At 37.1% G+C, this 18899-nt stretch overlaps 2 protein-coding genes across 2 annotated transcripts; both read right to left on the bottom strand.

The window, feature by feature from the left end:
* Nucleotides 1-733: 733 nt before the first annotated feature.
* Nucleotides 734-3941, bottom strand: LOC129928032 (uncharacterized). The gene is made up of 5 exons (XM_056039950.1): nucleotides 3724-3941; nucleotides 2940-3100; nucleotides 2128-2325; nucleotides 1561-1843; nucleotides 734-1232 (listed from the first exon to the last, which is right to left on the bottom strand). Exons 1-5 carry the CDS (start codon nucleotides 3817-3819, stop codon nucleotides 1038-1040), a joined length of 933 nt encoding a protein of 310 aa, XP_055895925.1. The 5' UTR covers nucleotides 3820-3941; the 3' UTR covers nucleotides 734-1037.
* A 5900-nt stretch (nucleotides 3942-9841) lies between these two features.
* LOC129928194 (uncharacterized) lies at nucleotides 9842-16884 on the bottom strand. The gene is made up of 6 exons (XM_056041262.1): nucleotides 16776-16884; nucleotides 15587-15807; nucleotides 14783-14963; nucleotides 11236-11521; nucleotides 10669-10951; nucleotides 9842-10340 (listed from the first exon to the last, which is right to left on the bottom strand). The coding sequence occupies exons 1-6, from the start codon at nucleotides 16882-16884 to the stop codon at nucleotides 10146-10148; spliced, it is 1275 nt and encodes a 424-aa protein (XP_055897237.1). The 3' UTR covers nucleotides 9842-10145.
* Between the last annotated feature and the right edge of the window lie 2015 nt (nucleotides 16885-18899).

The following is an 18899-nucleotide window of genomic DNA, read 5'->3' as shown; positions in this document are numbered from 1 at the left end:
CTTTAGTAGCTAGTTTACCAGAAAAAGCTGGATAAGGGATACAAAAATACAACAAAAGTTATCTTTCTTTGTTAATATATAGTTGATATAAAGGCAGAGTAATCCTTGAAGGACTACGGCACGACATGGCCTACATTGTGCCGATGTGCCAAAAACTCAAAATTAAATTCAAACTCTCCTTTACATTTCTGTATTGTTTTAGTAGTGTATTTTTTATGAAAAAAATCGCTTACATAATTAATTTTTAAAACAAAACGGTTTGCTTGTAGAAAACAAAAAGTAGCCGTTGCATCTAAACTTTGCAAGCCACAACGCATGGAGAATTTTTTTTTTCATTTTTCTTCTAATTTTTGACATTTGAGTGTGACAGACGGACTGATGGACGGGTGGACAGACGGACATTTTACACAAACCTTATAGCGGCTTTTCCCCCGATAAAAACCCATTGAATGACATAATAGATCGTTTAATTAATGCTAAATGCCAAATGCATAAAAAACAAAAAATAAGACAAAATCACATTTTACAATCAATACAGGTGACATTCAACTTTATTCGTATTTCATGGCACACATTTTACCTTGTTAATACACCATCACTTATTCAAGAAAATAAAGCTTGCTATTCAAAACACAGAAACCATACCTAAGGCAAACATAATTATAAGATTATTTCATTCGTTAAGAATGATAATCAAATACACACTCTCGATGAATATTAGTGTACAAAAAACAACAACAAAAGCCCAATCAATTACACATTCATTTTTGCGCAGCGTGAATAGAACACTAAATTTATCAAAGGATTTCAATTCTGGTTTGCTTTTAAGACTAGTAAAGGAATATAGATTTAATGTTAAACTTGTAATGTTAAACAAAAAAAAACTTTTTTTTAATAGGTTATTTCTAGAAATTGTCAATCTTTTCGTTCCAAACAAATGTAATAATTGTCCGTCTGTATAAATTTAGCATTTTCCAAAAACCTTTCAATGTTCTTTAATTAGTAAAAAAAAAATTATTTGATTTGTAAAAATGTTCTTATGTTTTCATGACATCTTTACAATAGCAATAAGGTCTAAGAAAAGGTTCCTTGTTGACCACACAGTGACTGGCATTCCCGTATTTGTTGGTTCTACTGATGTCTTTCTTGTTCACCTCCAGTTTGTTCTCTTTCAACTGATGTGTTACTGTCACTTCAAACACTCCATCACCAGGTTTGGTTGTTAGAACAACCTGAAAAAGATGTACCATATACATTGAATTATAGGTCATAAAGGAACTGATTTCGGATAAGGCATGTGGGCCTTTTTGTGGGGCTACTGTCCCCGAGGCCTCCAAAGGAGTGGCCCTCCAAAATAGAGATTAAACAATATCCATAATTCTAACCTTTAAAGTGAATTGTCGCTAATCAACAGAAAGAGACAAATAGATTCTCCATTTACTTAATTGTAAAATGACAAAGATGCACAATGATGCATTTCATGAAGGATGGCAATAGTTTTTTGCAGTAAGAAACTCAGTGTCACGAAGGCGAACATTAAGAGGATTAAAACAAAGCTACCTGATAAAGTATTTTCGAATGTTCCGTCTTGTCATCCATTTTACCAAAGCGCCCTCTTCCGCCGTCACTTGTGTCTCGAAATCTCAGCACAGCGTCCTTGACCTTCAGCATCACAGCCGACGTGACGTTAATGATTTCCAGAATGGCGCATTCTTTTCTGAAAGGCTTGGTAAAATTGTTGAAAGTGGAGATGATTTTTTTGGTGACTCTTTTCAGAATAGGGTCATCTAGACCTATCTTGGTCCACTCCATGCAAGCACACCAGTGAGGATCTATATGAGCCCTAAAAAAACAGATTTTATAATTATTTACCAGAAGCTTAAGGCTAGTGTATATTTAGAGGCATACTTAAAGTATTTAATGCTTAATGTGGTCCGCACATACCGCACAATCTTTGCTACGCCACTGCTAATAAAATTTAGCAATGATAGTGGCATTTCATTCGTAAATACAATACCTTCGTATTAATAAACAAATTATTTAAAAGGCAACTGACTTCTTAATTAAAAATTTTACTGGCCTAAATGTCAAGGTTACTTAACTATATGCTCGCAAGCATACACCTACCAATCACAGTTTCTTTCGTCTGGTATAAGTTTAAACAGGCTGACACCCCTCTTGCTAATATTGGCTTTCTCTGTTCCTGTAAAATGTAAAATTTCATGGAGTGTCTCATGTACATCGAAAGGGGTGACCAGTCTCTGGCTGTTAGTTTTCACGTTTTCGACGATATTGGGATACTTTTGGTGAAACCATTCTGGAAATCTAAAAACAAAAACTGCATTGAAAAAGATGTGAAATACGAAACACAACTCTAGTATAATAGCAAATGTATGGGACCTTCCAGGAGCCGCTAAAAATACATTTTTAATTTTTACAAGAAAAAAAACTGCAAAAAAAAAAAAAAAAAGACAAAACCTATGAATATGATGTATGTATGTGAGGGAAGGGGAACGCGGTGGCTGAGTGGTTTAGCGCTTGGCTTCTGAACCTCGCGTCCAGGGTTTGAATCTTGGTTAAGACTGGGATTTTAATTTTTATTTTTTTTTAGGGCGCCCCTGAGTCTACGGAAGTTTAATAGGTATCTGACTTAAATTGGGAGAAAGTAAAGGCGGTTGGTCGTTGTGCTGACAACATGACACCCTGCTCGTTGCTGTTGGCCACAGAAACAGACGACCTTAACATCATCTGCCCTATAGATTGAAAGATCTGAAAGGGAAAAAAATGTAAGGGAAGTCATTTGGAAGTAGGTATACATTGTTATTGTTGCCACTAGTTCATATTTTACCCCATGAAATGTGACCCATGAAATGTGACCCATGAAATGTGACACATGAAATGTGACACATGAAATGTGACCCATGAAATGTGACACAAACCTGATACCGAAATATGGCAGTCGTTCTTCTTGTTTGCCCTGAGCAGTGGCCCTCACTGTACTGAAGCGTGCCCCGTGGTCAGCAAGAAAGATAAGTATGGCTTGGTCCAGTTGTTTCTCTGAGTGCAGTCCCTTTAAATGTTCATAGAGGTCCTCGTCCATCTGTCAGAGCAGTCATTGAGAGTTACATTCGACATAGAAATGAAAACAAATCTGCGTAGATTCTTAAATCAATATGTTCTGATTACACGATGCGTTGTAACAGGGCCGGATTTAATTATGTGGACGCCCTTACACACTTTCGAAAGCTTTATTAAAGATCCACTAATGAATAAAAATACTTATAGCTAAAAGAATGATGTATTTTAAAAGAAAGAAATTGAGTTTTTCTATATTTAATCTCACTTTTCTTTTTGTATTACAAATATTTAATATGTATATTTTAGTTATTAAAAAAAGTGGATATGTTTGAGTTTGTGCAAGAGTCTATACGCACTGCCTTAATTGCGGAGCTCTATCGGTATTTACATTTTAAGAGCATGCTAGAATTACAAGCAGGCACTTATTCATCACGACATTGTGGCCACCCGATGTAAGATTGAACGTTGTAGCGTAAAAAATGAGAACTAAAAACGTAAAAGTTGTGCCCCATCGAAATGCCGATATATTTGTAACTCTTGTATGGAGGCCCATGTCTTGTGGAGGCTTTGGGGGTGTAGCCCCTCCTGCTCTCCCTTAAATCCGGCCCTGCGGTGTAATGAGATCTCCCCTCCCTTGCCTGTTACCTGTGAGAGGAAGTTGTTGTCTCTGTGTGACATCTCCGAGTGAAACAGAAAGAACCACTTCCTCTTCTTGGGGTAAATGTAGAACAGCTCCTTCATGTACTCCAGAAAGATTGTGTGGCGAGGTTTCGAACCCAAACAGAAGGAAGTCAGGTTGTAGTAGTACTGCTCTATGGCCAGAGTGAAGTAACGGTAATAGTGATCGGTGGGCTGTTCAGTGAAACCTGGAAATAAAGTTTGAGTGACTTGAACAACGTGAAGGTCTCAGAATGGAGAATATAAAGAGACCAGTCTCGCATGTGAAACTTTAAGTCTCAATAGGCAAACGTCAATATACTTGATGCACAAGATTTTAATTTAATATTTAATACCCTAATTCGATCAATTCATGTATATATATATACGGTTCACGGTCATTTCATCTTTAGTCACTTCATCCACAAAAGCAGTCGAAAACAGCTTAAACGATTTTCTTTAAAATTTCAATGGATCTGTACCTACATTCGTAAAAGATCTCATCTCATTGGTCACATTGGGAAAAACTTGAGGTCGATCGTTATATAGGTTTCAAAATGTTTCATTATGGTAAAACTTATTTTGACTTAAAAGTTCTTTAAAAAATTCGACACTTTTAAGTTATTTCATGACTTCATTGGGTATTGCCGCTCTCGTCCATGTAAATAGTCACGCACGAACGTTTCCAAAATTCAAGAAACAAATCCTTCAACCGAGAGAGGCTGAGTCATCTGGTACTTAACAGTTTTACTAGAAAAGATACGACGGTTCAGTGCGGAGTACTATCAAGTACAGTTGAGACGAACGGCGTCTTGATCTTGGTCTGTGATCGAGTCCGACAAAACGAGCCTAGTGTGTGAAGTCAGTCCTGAACTGTTGAACCCAGTGAAAGCCCGGAACGAGACGGAGAGGCCAGTGCAAGAGTTGATACGGCGGAACGGTGTTATCGAAGAGATATTTGTACGGTCTTGTGTTACGTGCTGCCAGTTGTACAGTATTGGCTGTTATTTATTCAACTATTAAAGTGTTACGTTACTTTGGAGCCCTGAGTTGTCAAGTTCTTTAAGTTGGTAGTGTATGGTGCAGTTTGCAGAGAGACTGGATAGTGAGATTCGTAACAGACACAATACATAAGAGAAACTCACTAGCGGCTCAACTAGACTGACAGAAGTCTAACATAGTAAACCCATTAGCTTAGGAAGCAGGCAAACACCAAGTGACTGAATTTTGTGAATTTCAAGTGTTAGAATCAGGGGCGGGCTGGGTGTTGATATCGGCCAGGGCATTTCTGTACCATCTGGCCCAGAAATTGTATATCATTTGATGGACATCCATTTTAGGTCTACCTGTCCTAAAAATCATTTGTTAAGTTTGATAATATATCGATAGCGGTACACATTCCGACAGTGAACACTATATCTTTAAAAGAAATATAGACCTTATGTTGGTTTTTTATCGCTACGCGTGTAGTCCCTAAAAGGATGAAGCCTACTAGTAGCACTGAATTTCGTTATTTCGGAAAATGTGTTAGATTATATTAGTAGTGCCCACCGGGCCTTTGCACGAAGAGCCGTATAGCCAGTCACACCCATTGAAAGTAAAAATCGTCTTCTCTTTTGACTTTCGCCAGGTTACCTTGGAAACCAGGCCTGGTGGAGGGAGGTTTGAAGCTACAGTCACCCACGACTTGGTGAAAAACGTAATCACTTTGGACAAGAAAGACATTAGCAGGACCAACAGATACGGCAACGACCCACACTGCGTTATGGACACTAACCCTTTCCTGAGACCTTTCTGCTACTGTAAAGATTTGATGACATAACAAAATCATTATAAAAATTAATAAATAAAAAAGTTACCAATTACTTATACAACTGAATATACAGAATCAATCAGTTGTTACTTTCAAACTAATAGAACTAGAGGCTTTATCAAATACTAAATGTAGTTTAGTACAATTGAACTCCGCGGTCTTTCGTGGGACTTGCACCAGCACTCAAACCATTCATAGGCGTCCCCGAAAGGGGCAAAACAGTATTAGAATTGTGTTGTCTGTCTGTCCGTTCGCCCGTTCATCTCATTTAGATCGTAGAAACTATAAAAGAAATTGAGAATCCGATTTCATGATATTTTAGATCCTGCAAAGTTCTGGTGAATGGCTACTTTTTTTTGTTTTCTGAACCGTTTCATTTTTAAAAATTAAATATGCAAGCATTTTTTTTTTCACAAAAATACACATCACTTTTTATACAAAACTTCAGTTGAGGGAGGTCTTTTTCATTGATAACTCTAGCCTAATTAATCGATTCGCGAATTGGCAAACAAAAAAAGCACCTAAGGTCACAATTGGAAAATTTTTTTTTTTTCATTTATTAATTACATTAATTAGTAAAATACTCATTTAAATATTGCTGTTCCCGATCAGAACATTGGCTTCAAATATATGTCTATAAAATTTTATTACAATGGAATATTTCTTTATAGCTTAGTTGAAATCTATACTATAAAGTAGAAAGTAAGGCGTATGTATGTGCATATGTATATATGTGTATGTATATATATACCCCAAACCATTCCCCTTCAAGAAAAAACCTGGCTATGCCCATGGTGTGGTATTCTAGATTGTAATCAAGAATGAAACTCTACCAGATTTATTGTGTTCTGCTATGGATTGAGAAAACTCAGTCATATATTTTTCAATATTATTGAGTCAACGTTTGACTGAGAGATTTGACTCATTTATCGAGGTGAATTAGTCTTTTTGCGTTTTTTATATGTATCTGTCGGCCTATATTTTTTCAATGCATTAGTTTATTTGTAAAGATACAAGATACACGAGAACAAGCTCACAGAAAACAATGATTTTGTGCACATAAGCCAACAATTATTATATTGATTATTGGTAATACAAAGACTGTAAACAATAGCTTGGCCAATGGAGATATAATTTGTCATCGAAATGAATGATACAACACTCTAGATATTGTATTTAGAACTATTTCCTAAGGTGTAGGGCAGGGGTGGGCAAATTACGACCCGCGGGCCACCTGCGGATTTATTTAGGTTCCCTAATTGTGGATTGCTATAAGCAAATATCAAAACGTCAATAACCAGCTTTCAATACCATCAGCCATCACCATTTAGCGCAAAAGCTGATTCAGCTCCAGAGGATATAACTCCAAGCAAATTATGACCTGAAAGAAAAGTTCCATTCATCTCTTCCGCGGGAGCTTTATAAATGCCAGAAGTGTAGTTTCCACTCTTTAAAAAATTTGCTGATAAACTTTCACATTATTTGGGTACAAATACATATGTGAACAAGTATTGTCTTGTGGAAACTAAGCAAGTGTAATCACAGGTTGTTGCTGACTGACTGTAATTTGACAGCAGCCACACAGATAACAACTATTAAGTAGTTTCACTGTTCTGGAATATAACGCACGAGCGTTAACAATTATATACTTCACAGTATGTACAACAATACATTTGTTGTGAAATGTTGTGATGTAAAAAGACAATAGCAATTTTTTGTTTTTAAATAGTAAAATTGGTTGTGATTTCTCAATTGGGAGGTTGAAAAATGAATAGTGAATGTATAATACGGTATAAATATTGAATTAAAAGATATTATTGACAGTTAGCTAGCGTATTTTTCAAAGTTGTAGATACATAATTGTATTTATATGCGGCCCCCCCATTCCCAATTTGTTTCTTAATGCGGCCCTCGATACAAAAAGATTGCCTAGCCCTGGTGTAGGGTGGGGAAAAAAAAGGTTGTGGGAAAAAATGATATCGGTAATCCACAGTACGGGTAAAAAGTATATAAGGTTGGGAGGGGTAGCGTTATAAAGCTGTCGTGCCAATTAGATGGAACAGATTACAAAAATTAATGTTTATTAAAAAAAGAAAAAAGAAACGATCAGCCCAAAAAAATCACAGAGTCTACGAACAAAATAGATCAAAATAACTGAGATTGTTTAGTCAGATAGTGTAAACAAGAATATTTGTTAAGGCGGAGAGTTGGTAAAAGGGGAGGGGGGAGTGATACTCGAATTTACGGGCCGGATCAAGTTATGGAGGGAAGTTCATGTCCAAATAAACATTATATGACAAGGAGACAGAAGCTAGTTCAGTGATGTGCAAACTACAGACTAATTCGGCCCGCCGAGAAGTTTCATCCGGCACGCCACATGGTTTATTTTCACACTGAAAAACAATTAAAGATTGCAAATACGAGTTGAAACATTGGAATTATTTAAAAGTTAGTCTGCATACGTCCCTTGACGGGAGCAAGAAGTGGGACAGAGATGTTTCATTAGATTTGTGAAATCTCTAGGAATGTTTAAAGTACCTGCATCAAGAATATGTAATATTACGACTGTGCCATAAATGACTGCTCTGAAAATGATATCCAAGGCATCGTCAGTGACTTCTCAAGAGCATGCTCAGACTTTGGCCTTACCATTAACACAAAAAAAAGACTGAAGTCTTATATTTACCTGCTCCAGGGAAAGCCTACTCGGATCCAAGCATCAAGATAAATGGACAGGATATAAATGCAGTGGACAGACTCACGTATCTTGGCAGCACACTCTCCAGAAACGGAAAGATCGATAATGAAATCGACCTGCGTATCGCCAAGGCCAGTGCATCCTATGGCAGACTGTCTAAAATGTGGATTTAAGTCCGTAATGAGCCTCATCACAAAGTAAAAGAAACAGACTCACAATGTGTGCTCTTTGATTGGGGCTGGTTTAATCGGTAAAAGACTGTTTTGTTTTGAAAAATAAATTGACCTATATTACTTTAATTTTCTTACCAATCGTCGCTAAAATTTAATAAATTATCAAGGAAAGATTGTTCCAAACTTTTAAGAAAATTCTACTAACGCCAAATGATTAAATTCGTTCTTCTAATGTATATAAAAATTTATTTTCTTGCTAAAAAGCGTAAAAACTCATTATCGAAAATTGGTTATTCCTGATATTTTCTGAAAAAACATTTTAACTATATAATGTTTAAAATCACACTTCTAGCTTACGCTACATTTAATTTTCTTGCTAAAGCGTCGCAAAATATCTCATGTGTTAAAAAGACATTTTTCAGTGTAACTAAGTCGTGTCATGTGGTGGATTTTTTTCCCCTTTTGCGATATAAACGTGACAGACAGATAAAACGTACAATATTTAACTTCCGACGCAGACTCTATATAATATCTGATTATTTAAAATGTTATTATACTAACAACTTGGTAATACGCTACTGCTCGAAGTTGCTGCATAAAAGGTCAACTTTAAAAATGTTGCATAAGATTTACATACAAAATGGATTCTTAGCCCTCATAAACAAACAAAATTAAATGTTTTCTTTTAACTTTAGTAGCTAGTTTACCAGAAAAAGCTGGATAAGGGATACAAAAATACAACAAAAGTTATCTTTCTTTGTTAATATATAGTTGATATAAAGGCAGAGTAATCCTTGAAGGACTACGGCACGACATGGCCTACATTGTGCCGATGTGCCAAAAACTCAAAATTAAATTCAAACTCTCCTTTACATTTCTGTATTGTTTTAGTAGTGTATTTTTTATGAAAAAAATCGCTTACATAATTAATTTTTAAAACAAAACGGTTTGCTTGTAGAAAACAAAAAGTAGCCGTTGCATCTAAACTTTGCAAGCCACAACGCATGGAGAATTTTTTTTTTCATTTTTCTTCTAATTTTTGACATTTGAGTGTGACAGACGGACTGATGGACGGGTGGACAGACGGACATTTTACACAAACCTTATAGCGGCTTTTCCCCCGATAAAAACCCATTGAATGACATAATAGATCGTTTAATTAATGCTAAATGCCAAATGCATAAAAAACAAAAAATAAGACAAAATCACATTTTACAATCAATACAGGTGACATTCAACTTTATTCGTATTTCATGGCACACATTTTACCTTGTTAATACACCATCACTTATTCAAGAAAATAAAGCTTGCTATTCAAAACACAGAAACCATACCTAAGGCAAACATAATTATAAGATTATTTCATTCGTTAAGAATGATAATCAAATACACACTCTCGATGAATATTAGTGTACAAAAAACAACAACAAAAGCCCAATCAATTACACATTCATTTTTGCGCAGCGTGAATAGAACACTAAATTTATCAAAGGATTTCAATTCTGGTTTGCTTTTAAGACTAGTAAAGGAATATAGATTTAATGTTAAACTTGTAATGTTAAACAAAAAAAAACTTTTTTTTAATAGGTTATTTCTAGAAATTGTCAATCTTTTCGTTCCAAACAAATGTAATAATTGTCCGTCTGTATAAATTTAGCATTTTCCAAAAACCTTTCAATGTTCTTTAATTAGTAAAAAAAAAATTATTTGATTTGTAAAAATGTTCTTATGTTTTCATGACATCTTTACAATAGCAATAAGGTCTAAGAAAAGGTTCCTTGTTGACCACACAGTGACTGGCATTCCCGTATTTGTTGGTTCTACTGATGTCTTTCTTGTTCACCTCCAGTTTGTTCTCTTTCAACTGATGTGTTACTGTCACTTCAAACACTCCATCACCAGGTTTGGTTGTTAGAACAACCTGAAAAAGATGTACCATATACATTGAATTATAGGTCATAAAGGAACTGATTTCGGATAAGGCATGTGGGCCTTTTTGTGGGGCTACTGTCCCCGAGGCCTCCAAAGGAGTGGCCCTCCAAAATAGAGATTAAACAATATCCATAATTCTAACCTTTAAAGTGAATTGTCGCTAATCAACAGAAAGAGACAAATAGATTCTCCATTTACTTAATTGTAAAATGACAAAGATGCACAATGATGCATTTCATGAAGGATGGCAATAGTTTTTTGCAGTAAGAAACTCAGTGTCACGAAGGCGAACATTAAGAGGATTAAAACAAAGCTACCTGATAAAGTATTTTCGAATGTTCCGTCTTGTCATCCATTTTACCAAAGCGCCCTCTTCCGCCGTCACTTGTGTCTCGAAATCTCAGCACAGCGTCCTTGACCTTCAGCATCACAGCCGACGTGACGTTAATGATTTCCAGAATGGCGCATTCTTTTCTGAAAGGCTTGGTAAAATTGTTGAAAGTGGAGATGATTTTTTTGGTGACTCTTTTCAGAATAGGGTCATCTAGACCTATCTTGGTCCACTCCATGCAAGCACACCAGTGAGGATCTATATGAGCCCTAAAAAAACAGATTTTATAATTATTTACCAGAAGCTTAAGGCTAGTGTATATTTAGAGGCATACTTAAAGTATTTAATGCTTAATGTGGTCCGCACATACCGCACAATCTTTGCTACGCCACTGCTAATAAAATTTAGCAATGATAGTGGCATTTCATTCGTAAATACAATACCTTCGTATTAATAAACAAATTATTTAAAAGGCAACTGACTTCTTAATTAAAAATTTTACTGGCCTAAATGTCAAGGTTACTTAACTATATGCTCGCAAGCATACACCTACCAATCACAGTTTCTTTCGTCTGGTATAAGTTTAAACAGGCTGACACCCCTCTTGCTAATATTGGCTTTCTCTGTTCCTGTAAAATGTAAAATTTCATGGAGTGTCTCATGTACATCGAAAGGGGTGACCAGTCTCTGGCTGTTAGTTTTCACGTTTTCGACGATATTGGGATACTTTTGGTGAAACCATTCTGGAAATCTAAAAACAAAAACTGCATTGAAAAAGATGTGAAATACGAAACACAACTCTAGTATAATAGCAAATGTATGGGACCTTCCAGGAGCCGCTAAAAATACATTTTTAATTTTTACAAGAAAAAAACCGTGAAAAAAAAAAAAAAAAGACAAAACCTATGAATATGATGTATGTATGTGAGGGAAAGGGAACGCGGTGGCTGAGTGGTTTAGCGCTTGGCTTCTGAACCTCGCGTCCAGGGTTTGAATCTTGGTTAAGACTGGGATTTTAATTTTTATTTTTTTTTAGGGCGCCCCTGAGTCTACGGAAGTTTAATAGGTATCTGACTTAAATTGGGAGAAAGTAAAGGCGGTTGGTCGTTGTGCTGACAACATGACACCCTGCTCGTTGCTGTTGGCCACAGAAACAGACGACCTTAACATCATCTGCCCTATAGATTGAAAGATCTGAAAGGGAAAAAAATGTAAGGGAAGTCATTTGGAAGTAGGTATACATTGTTATTGTTGCCACTAGTTCATATTTTACCCCATGAAATGTGACCCATGAAATGTGACCCATGAAATGTGACCCATGAAATGTGACACATGAAATGTGACACATGAAATGTGACCACTAGCGGATCCAGAACTTTGGAGTGGGGGGGGCGATTTTTTTCCAAACCCTAACCCTAACGCCCAGTAAACCTTAACCCTACGCATAAACGTGCATACAGCGCGCGCGCGCAAGCACACACACACACACACGCACGCACACACACACACACATATATGTATATATATATATATATATATATATATATATATATATATATATATATATATATATATATATATATATATAAATATGAGAATAAAAAAAGCAGCATTTCTCAACCTTCGGCGAAAAACAAAACAACTGGGGCAGCGCTATAAGGTTCTCTGTTGAAGTTCGGGGCGAAGCCATAAGCGTTTTCTTGCTTTTTTCACTGCAGAAACGCATTCTCATGACATCTACAACTCATTACCCGTAAATGAAGTTCGGGGCGAAGCCCCGACGCCAAAAGCGTTTTCTTGCATTCTTCTCTGCAGAAACGCATTCTCCTGACATCTACAACTCATTACCCGTAAATGAAGTTCGGGGCGAAGCCCCGACGCCAAAAGCGTTTTCTTGCATTCTTCTCTGCAGAAACGCATTCTCCTGACATCTACAACTCATTACTCATAAATGGAGTTCGGGGCGAAGCCCCGACGCCAAAAGCGTTTTCTTGCATTCTTCACTGCAGAAACGCATTCTCCTGACATCTACAACTCATTACCCGTAAATGAAGTTCGGGGCGAAGCCCCGACGCCAAAAGCGTTTTCTTGCATTCTTCTCTGCAGAAACGCATTCTCCTGACATCTACAACTCATTACTCATAAATGGAGTTCGGGGCGAAGCCCCGACGCCAAAAGCGTTTTCTTGCATTCTTCACTACAGAAACGCATTCTCCTGACATCTACAACTCATTACCCGTAAATGAAGTTCGGGGCGAAGCCCCGACGCCAAAAGCGTTTTCTTGCATTATTCTCTGCAGAAACGCATTCTCCTGACATCTACAACTCATTACCCGTAAATGAAGTTCGGGGCGAAGCTTCGACGCCAAAAGCGTTTTCTTGCATTATTCTCTGCAGAAACGCATTCTCCTGACATCTACAACTCATTAACCGTAAATGAAGTTCGGGGCGAAGCCCCGACGCCAAAAGCGTTTTCTTGCATTATTCTCTGCAGAAATGCATTCTCCTGACATCTACAACTCATTACCCGTAAATGAAGTTCGGGGCGAAGCCCCGACGCCAAAAGCGTTTTCTTGCATTCTTCACTGCAGAAACGCATTCTCCTGACCTGAAGCTCATTATTCATACTATTAAAAAAGGACCTTTCGAATAATGTTGCACTTGAAAAATATTCTAATTTGAATTTATAGGCCCTTAATACATTGCAAATAAAACCGATTTGTTCCTTGAAAAGATAGAATACCCCACGTATTTAGATTATTGCTTTGAGGATCGCCGCCGAAAAAAAAAATTCGATAAATAGTATTCAAGAAAGCTCTAGCATAAATTTTGAGTAATAGTCCCAAATTTATTTAGCTAGAAAAATATCAGATTGAGTAAAGGTTGGGAAAAGGTGACTATGAAAATGTTATTTGAGTTTAGAACTCATCTCAATCATGACTCTTATACTGAAAAATTTCGTTTGAATTCTAACTTTTCCAATGCAAAGTCTTTCTTAAAATACTTATTATAACTTCATGTGAAATTACAAAAACACTGTCTGGAAATGGGAATGGCGGTAGAGTGAAAACGATTAATCCTCGCTCCTTTACTAATTTCTGCTAAAAATTGCATTTGGCATTAAAGAATAGGTATGGGGCGACTCGATATAAGAATTTAATTTATAGTATATATAAATTATATTAGTGACAGATTTTTTTAATTTTGTAATTTCTTAACTATAATACAAAAAGAAAAAGTATTGATTTGTCCGATGGGGGAAATGAGATTGCATGTATCGCCCCTCCCACCTGGTACAACCCTTTTTCATTTAAATTTACTAATGATACAATTTGAGATTAGAGTGTGGTACGACATATCAATACGTAGTTTATATATAGATATTCAACTAATTTTATTCACAAACTATCATTCTCCACAAAAATAGGACCGCCCCCCCCCCAGCACTCAGAGGGGTAGAGTGGGGAGGGCAGTACATGCAATCGCCCCCCCTCACCCCACCGAATCGACCAAAATACCAGAAAGGGAGCGACATAATATAAAATGTATATATTAATTCAACTAATTTTGTTCACAAACTATGATTTCTCCATAAAAACGGACCGCCCCCCCCCCCACTGAAAGGATTTAGGTGGGAAGGGCAGAAGAGGTATTCGTCCCCCAACCCCCCACCAATGGGCAAACAGGAAACGACATAATATAAAGATCGGTTAAAATATCAATAACAAGTTACAAGGATATAGATATTTAATTGATTTTGTTAGCAGGCTGTGATTTCTACCAATAAATTGGACCGCCCCCCCCACTCGAAAGTGTAAGGGGGGCGGGATTGATACCATCGCCCCCTCCCGACCCCACCAAATCGGCCAACATACTAGAGGGGGGGGCGAAATAATCTAAAAATAGGTTGAAATATAAATAATTAGTATATATTTTTAACATAAGTAATTAATTCGTATACAAATTGTGTGAATCCTATACTAAAGTTCGTCCGCCCCCCCCCCCCTTCGGGGGGGGGGTCGGCCGAGTGGGGGGGGGGGCGATCGCCCCTACCGCCCCCCCCCTGGATCCGCCAGTGAATGTGACACATGAAATGTGACCCATGAAATGTGACACAAACCTGATACCGAAATATGGCAGTCGTTCTTCTTGTTTGCCCTGAGCAGTGGCCCTCACTGTACTGAAGCGTGCCCCGTGGTCAGCAAGAAAGATAAGTATGGCTTGGTCCAGTTGTTTCTCTGAGTGCAGTCCCTTTAAATGTTCATAGAGGTCCTCGTCCATCTGTCAGAGCAGTCATTGAGAGTTACATTCGACATAGAAATGAAAACAAATCTGCGTAGATTCTTAAATCAATATGTTCTGATTACACGATGCGTTGTAACAGGGCCGGATTTAATTATGTGGACGCCCTTACACACTTTCGAAAGCTTTATTAAAGATCCACTAATGAATAAAAATACTTATAGCTAAAAGAATGATGTATTTTAAAAGAAAGAAATTGAGTTTTTCTATATTTAATCTCACTTTTCTTTTTGTATTACAAATATTTAATATGTATATTTTAGTTATTAAAAAAAGTGGATATGTTTGAGTTTGTGCAAGAGTCTATACGCACTGCCTTAATTGCGGAGCTCTATCGGTATTTACATTTTAAGAGCATGCTAGAATTACAAGCAGGCACTTATTCATCACGACATTGTGGCCACCCGATGTAAGATTGAACGTTGTAGCGTAAAAAATGAGAACTAAAAACGTAAAAGTTGTGCCCCATCGAAATGCCGATATATTTGTAACTCTTGTATGGAGGCCCATGTCTTGTGGAGGCTTTGGGGGTGTAGCCCCTCCTGCTCTCCCTTAAATCCGGCCCTGCGGTGTAATGAGATCTCCCCTCCCTTGCCTGTTACCTGTGAGAGGAAGTTGTTGTCTCTGTGTGACATCTCCGAGTGAAACAGAAAGAACCACTTCCTCTTCTTGGGGTAAATGTAGAACAGCTCCTTCATGTACTCCAGAAAGATTGTGTGGCGAGGTTTCGAACCCAAACAGAAGGAAGTCAGGTTGTAGTAGTACTGCTCTATGGCCAGAGTGAAGTAACGGTAATAGTGATCGGTGGGCTGTTCAGTGAAACCTGGAAATAAAGTTTGAGTGACTTGAACAACGTGAAGGTCTCAGAATGGAGAATATAAAGAGACCAGTCTCGCATGTGAAACTTTAAGTCTCAATAGGCAAACGTCAATATACTTGATGCACAAGATTTTAATTTAATATTTAATACCCTAATTCGATCAATTCATGTATATATATATACGGTTCACGGTCATTTCATCTTTAGTCACTTCATCCACAAAAGCAGTCGAAAACAGCTTAAACGATTTTCTTTAAAATTTCAATGGATCTGTACCTACATTCGTAAAAGATCTCATCTCATTGGTCACATTGGGAAAAACTTGAGGTCGATCGTTATATAGGTTTCAAAATGTTTCATTATGGTAAAACTTATTTTGACTTAAAAGTTCTTTAAAAAATTCGACACTTTTAAGTTATTTCATGACTTCATTGGGTATTGCCGCTCTCGTCCATGTAAATAGTCACGCACGAACGTTTCCAAAATTCAAGAAACAAATCCTTCAACCGAGAGAGGCTGAGTCATCTGGTACTTAACAGTTTTACTAGAAAAGATACGACGGTTCAGTGCGGAGTACTATCAAGTACAGTTGAGACGAACGGCGTCTTGATCTTGGTCTGTGATCGAGTCCGACACAACGAGCCTAGTGTGTGAAGTCAGTCCTGAACTGTTGAACCCAGTGAAAGCCCGGAACGAGACGGAGAGGCCAGTGCAAGAGTTGATACGGCGGAACGGTGTTATCGAAGAGATATTTGTACGGTCTTGTGTTACGTGCTGCCAGTTGTACAGTATTGGCTGTTATTTATTCAACTATTAAAGTGTTACGTTACTTTGGAGCCCTGAGTTGTCAAGTTCTTTAAGTTGGTAGTGTATGGTGCAGTTTGCAGAGAGACTGGATAGTGAGATTCGTAACAGACACAATACATAAGAGAAACTCACTAGCGGCTCAACTAGACTGACAGAAGTCTAACATAGTAAACCCATTAGCTTAGGAAGCAGGCAAACACCAAGTGACTGAATTTTGTGAATTTCAAGTGTTAGAATCAGGGGCGGGCTGGGTGTTGATATCGGCCAGGGCATTTCTGTACCATCTGGCCCAGAAATTGTATATCATTTGATGGACATCCATTTTAGGTCTACCTGTCCTAAAAATCATTTGTTAAGTTTGATAATATATCGATAGCGGTACACATTCCGACAGTGAACACTATATCTTTAAAAGAAATATAGACCTTATGTTGGTTTTTTATCGCTACGCGTGTAGTCCCTAAAAGGATGAAGCCTACTAGTAGCACTGAATTTCGTTATTTCGGAAAATGTGTTAGATTATATTAGTAGTGCCCACCGGGCCTTTGCACGAAGAGCCGTATAGCCAGTCACACCCATTGAAAGTAAAAATCGTCTTCTCTTTTGACTTTCGCCAGGTTACCTTGGAAACCAGGCCTGGTGGAGGGAGGTTTGAAGCTACAGTCACCCACGACTTGGTGAAAAACGTAATCACTTTGGACAAGAAAGACATTAGCAGGACCAACAGATACGGCAACGACCCACACTGCGTTATGGACACTAACCCTTTCCTGAGACCTTTCTGCTACTGTAAAGATTTGATGACATAACAAAATCATTATAAAAATTAATAAATAAAAAAGTTACCAATTACTTATACAACTGAATATACAGAATCAATCAGTTGTTACTTTCAAACTAATAGAACTAGAGGCTTTATCAAATACTAAATGTAGTTTAGTACAATTGAACTCCGCGGTCTTTTGTGGGACTTGCACCAGCACTCAAACCATTCATAGGCGTCCCCGAAAGGGGCAAAACAGTATTAGAATTGTGTTGTCTGTCTGTCCGTTCGCCCGTTCATCTCATTTAGATCGTAGAAACTATAAAAGAAATTGAGAATCCGATTTCATGATATTTTAGATCCTGCAAAGTTCTGGTGAATGGCTACTTTTTTTTGTTTTCTGAACCGTTTCATTTTTAAAAATTAAATATGCAAGCATTTTTTTTTTCACAAAAATACACATCACTTTTTATACAAAACTTCAGTTGAGGGAGGTCTTTTTCATTGATAACTCTAGCCTAATTAATCGATTCGCGAATTGGCAAACAAAAAAAGCACCTAAGGTCACAATTGGAAAATTATTTTTTTTTCATTTATTAATTACATTAATTAGTAAAATACTCATTTAAATATTGCTGTTCCCGATCAGAACATTGGCTTCAAATATATGTCTATAAAATTTTATTACAATGGAATATTTCTTTATAGCTTAGTTGAAATCTATACTATAAAGTAGAAAGTAAGGCGTATGTATGTGCATATGTATATATGTGTATGTATATATATATACCCCAAACCATTCCCCTTCAAGAAAAAACCTGGCTATGCCCATGGTGTGGTATTCTAGATTGTAATCAAGAATGAAACTCTACCAGATTTATTGTGTTCTGCTATGGATTGAGAAAACTCAGTCATATATTTTTCAATATTATTGAGTCAACGTTTGACTGAGAGATTTGACTCATTTATCGAGGTGAATTAGTCTTTTTGCGTTTTTTATATGTATCTGTCGGCCTATATTTTTTCAATGCATTAGTTTATTTGTAAAGATACAAGATACACGAGAACAAGCTCACAGAAAACAATGATTTTGTGCACATAAGCCAACAATTATTATATTGATTATTGGTAATACAAAGACTGTAAACAATAGCTTGGCCAATGGAGATATAATTTGTCATCGAAATGAATGATACAACACTCTAGATATTGTATTTAGAACTATTTCCTAAGGTGTAGGGCAGGGGTGGGCAAATTACGACCCGCGGGCCACCTGCGGATTTATTTAGGTTCCCTAATTGTGGATTGCTATAAGCAAATATCAAAACGTCAATAACCAGCTTTCAATACCATCAGCCATCACCATTTAGCGCAAAAGCTGATTCAGCTCCAGAGGATATAACTCCAAGCAAATTATGACCTGAAAGAAAAGTTCCATTCATCTCTTCCGCGGGAGCTTTATAAATGCCAGAAGTGTAGTTTCCACTCTTTAAAAAATTTGCTGATAAACTTTCACATTATTTGG

The sequence above is a fragment of the Biomphalaria glabrata genome, chromosome 9, assembly GCF_947242115.1.
Source record: "Biomphalaria glabrata chromosome 9, xgBioGlab47.1, whole genome shotgun sequence".
NCBI lineage: Eukaryota > Metazoa > Mollusca > Gastropoda > Planorbidae > Biomphalaria > Biomphalaria glabrata.
Note: the sequence above shows the minus strand (reverse complement) of the source record. Positions and strands in the feature narration are given on the sequence as shown.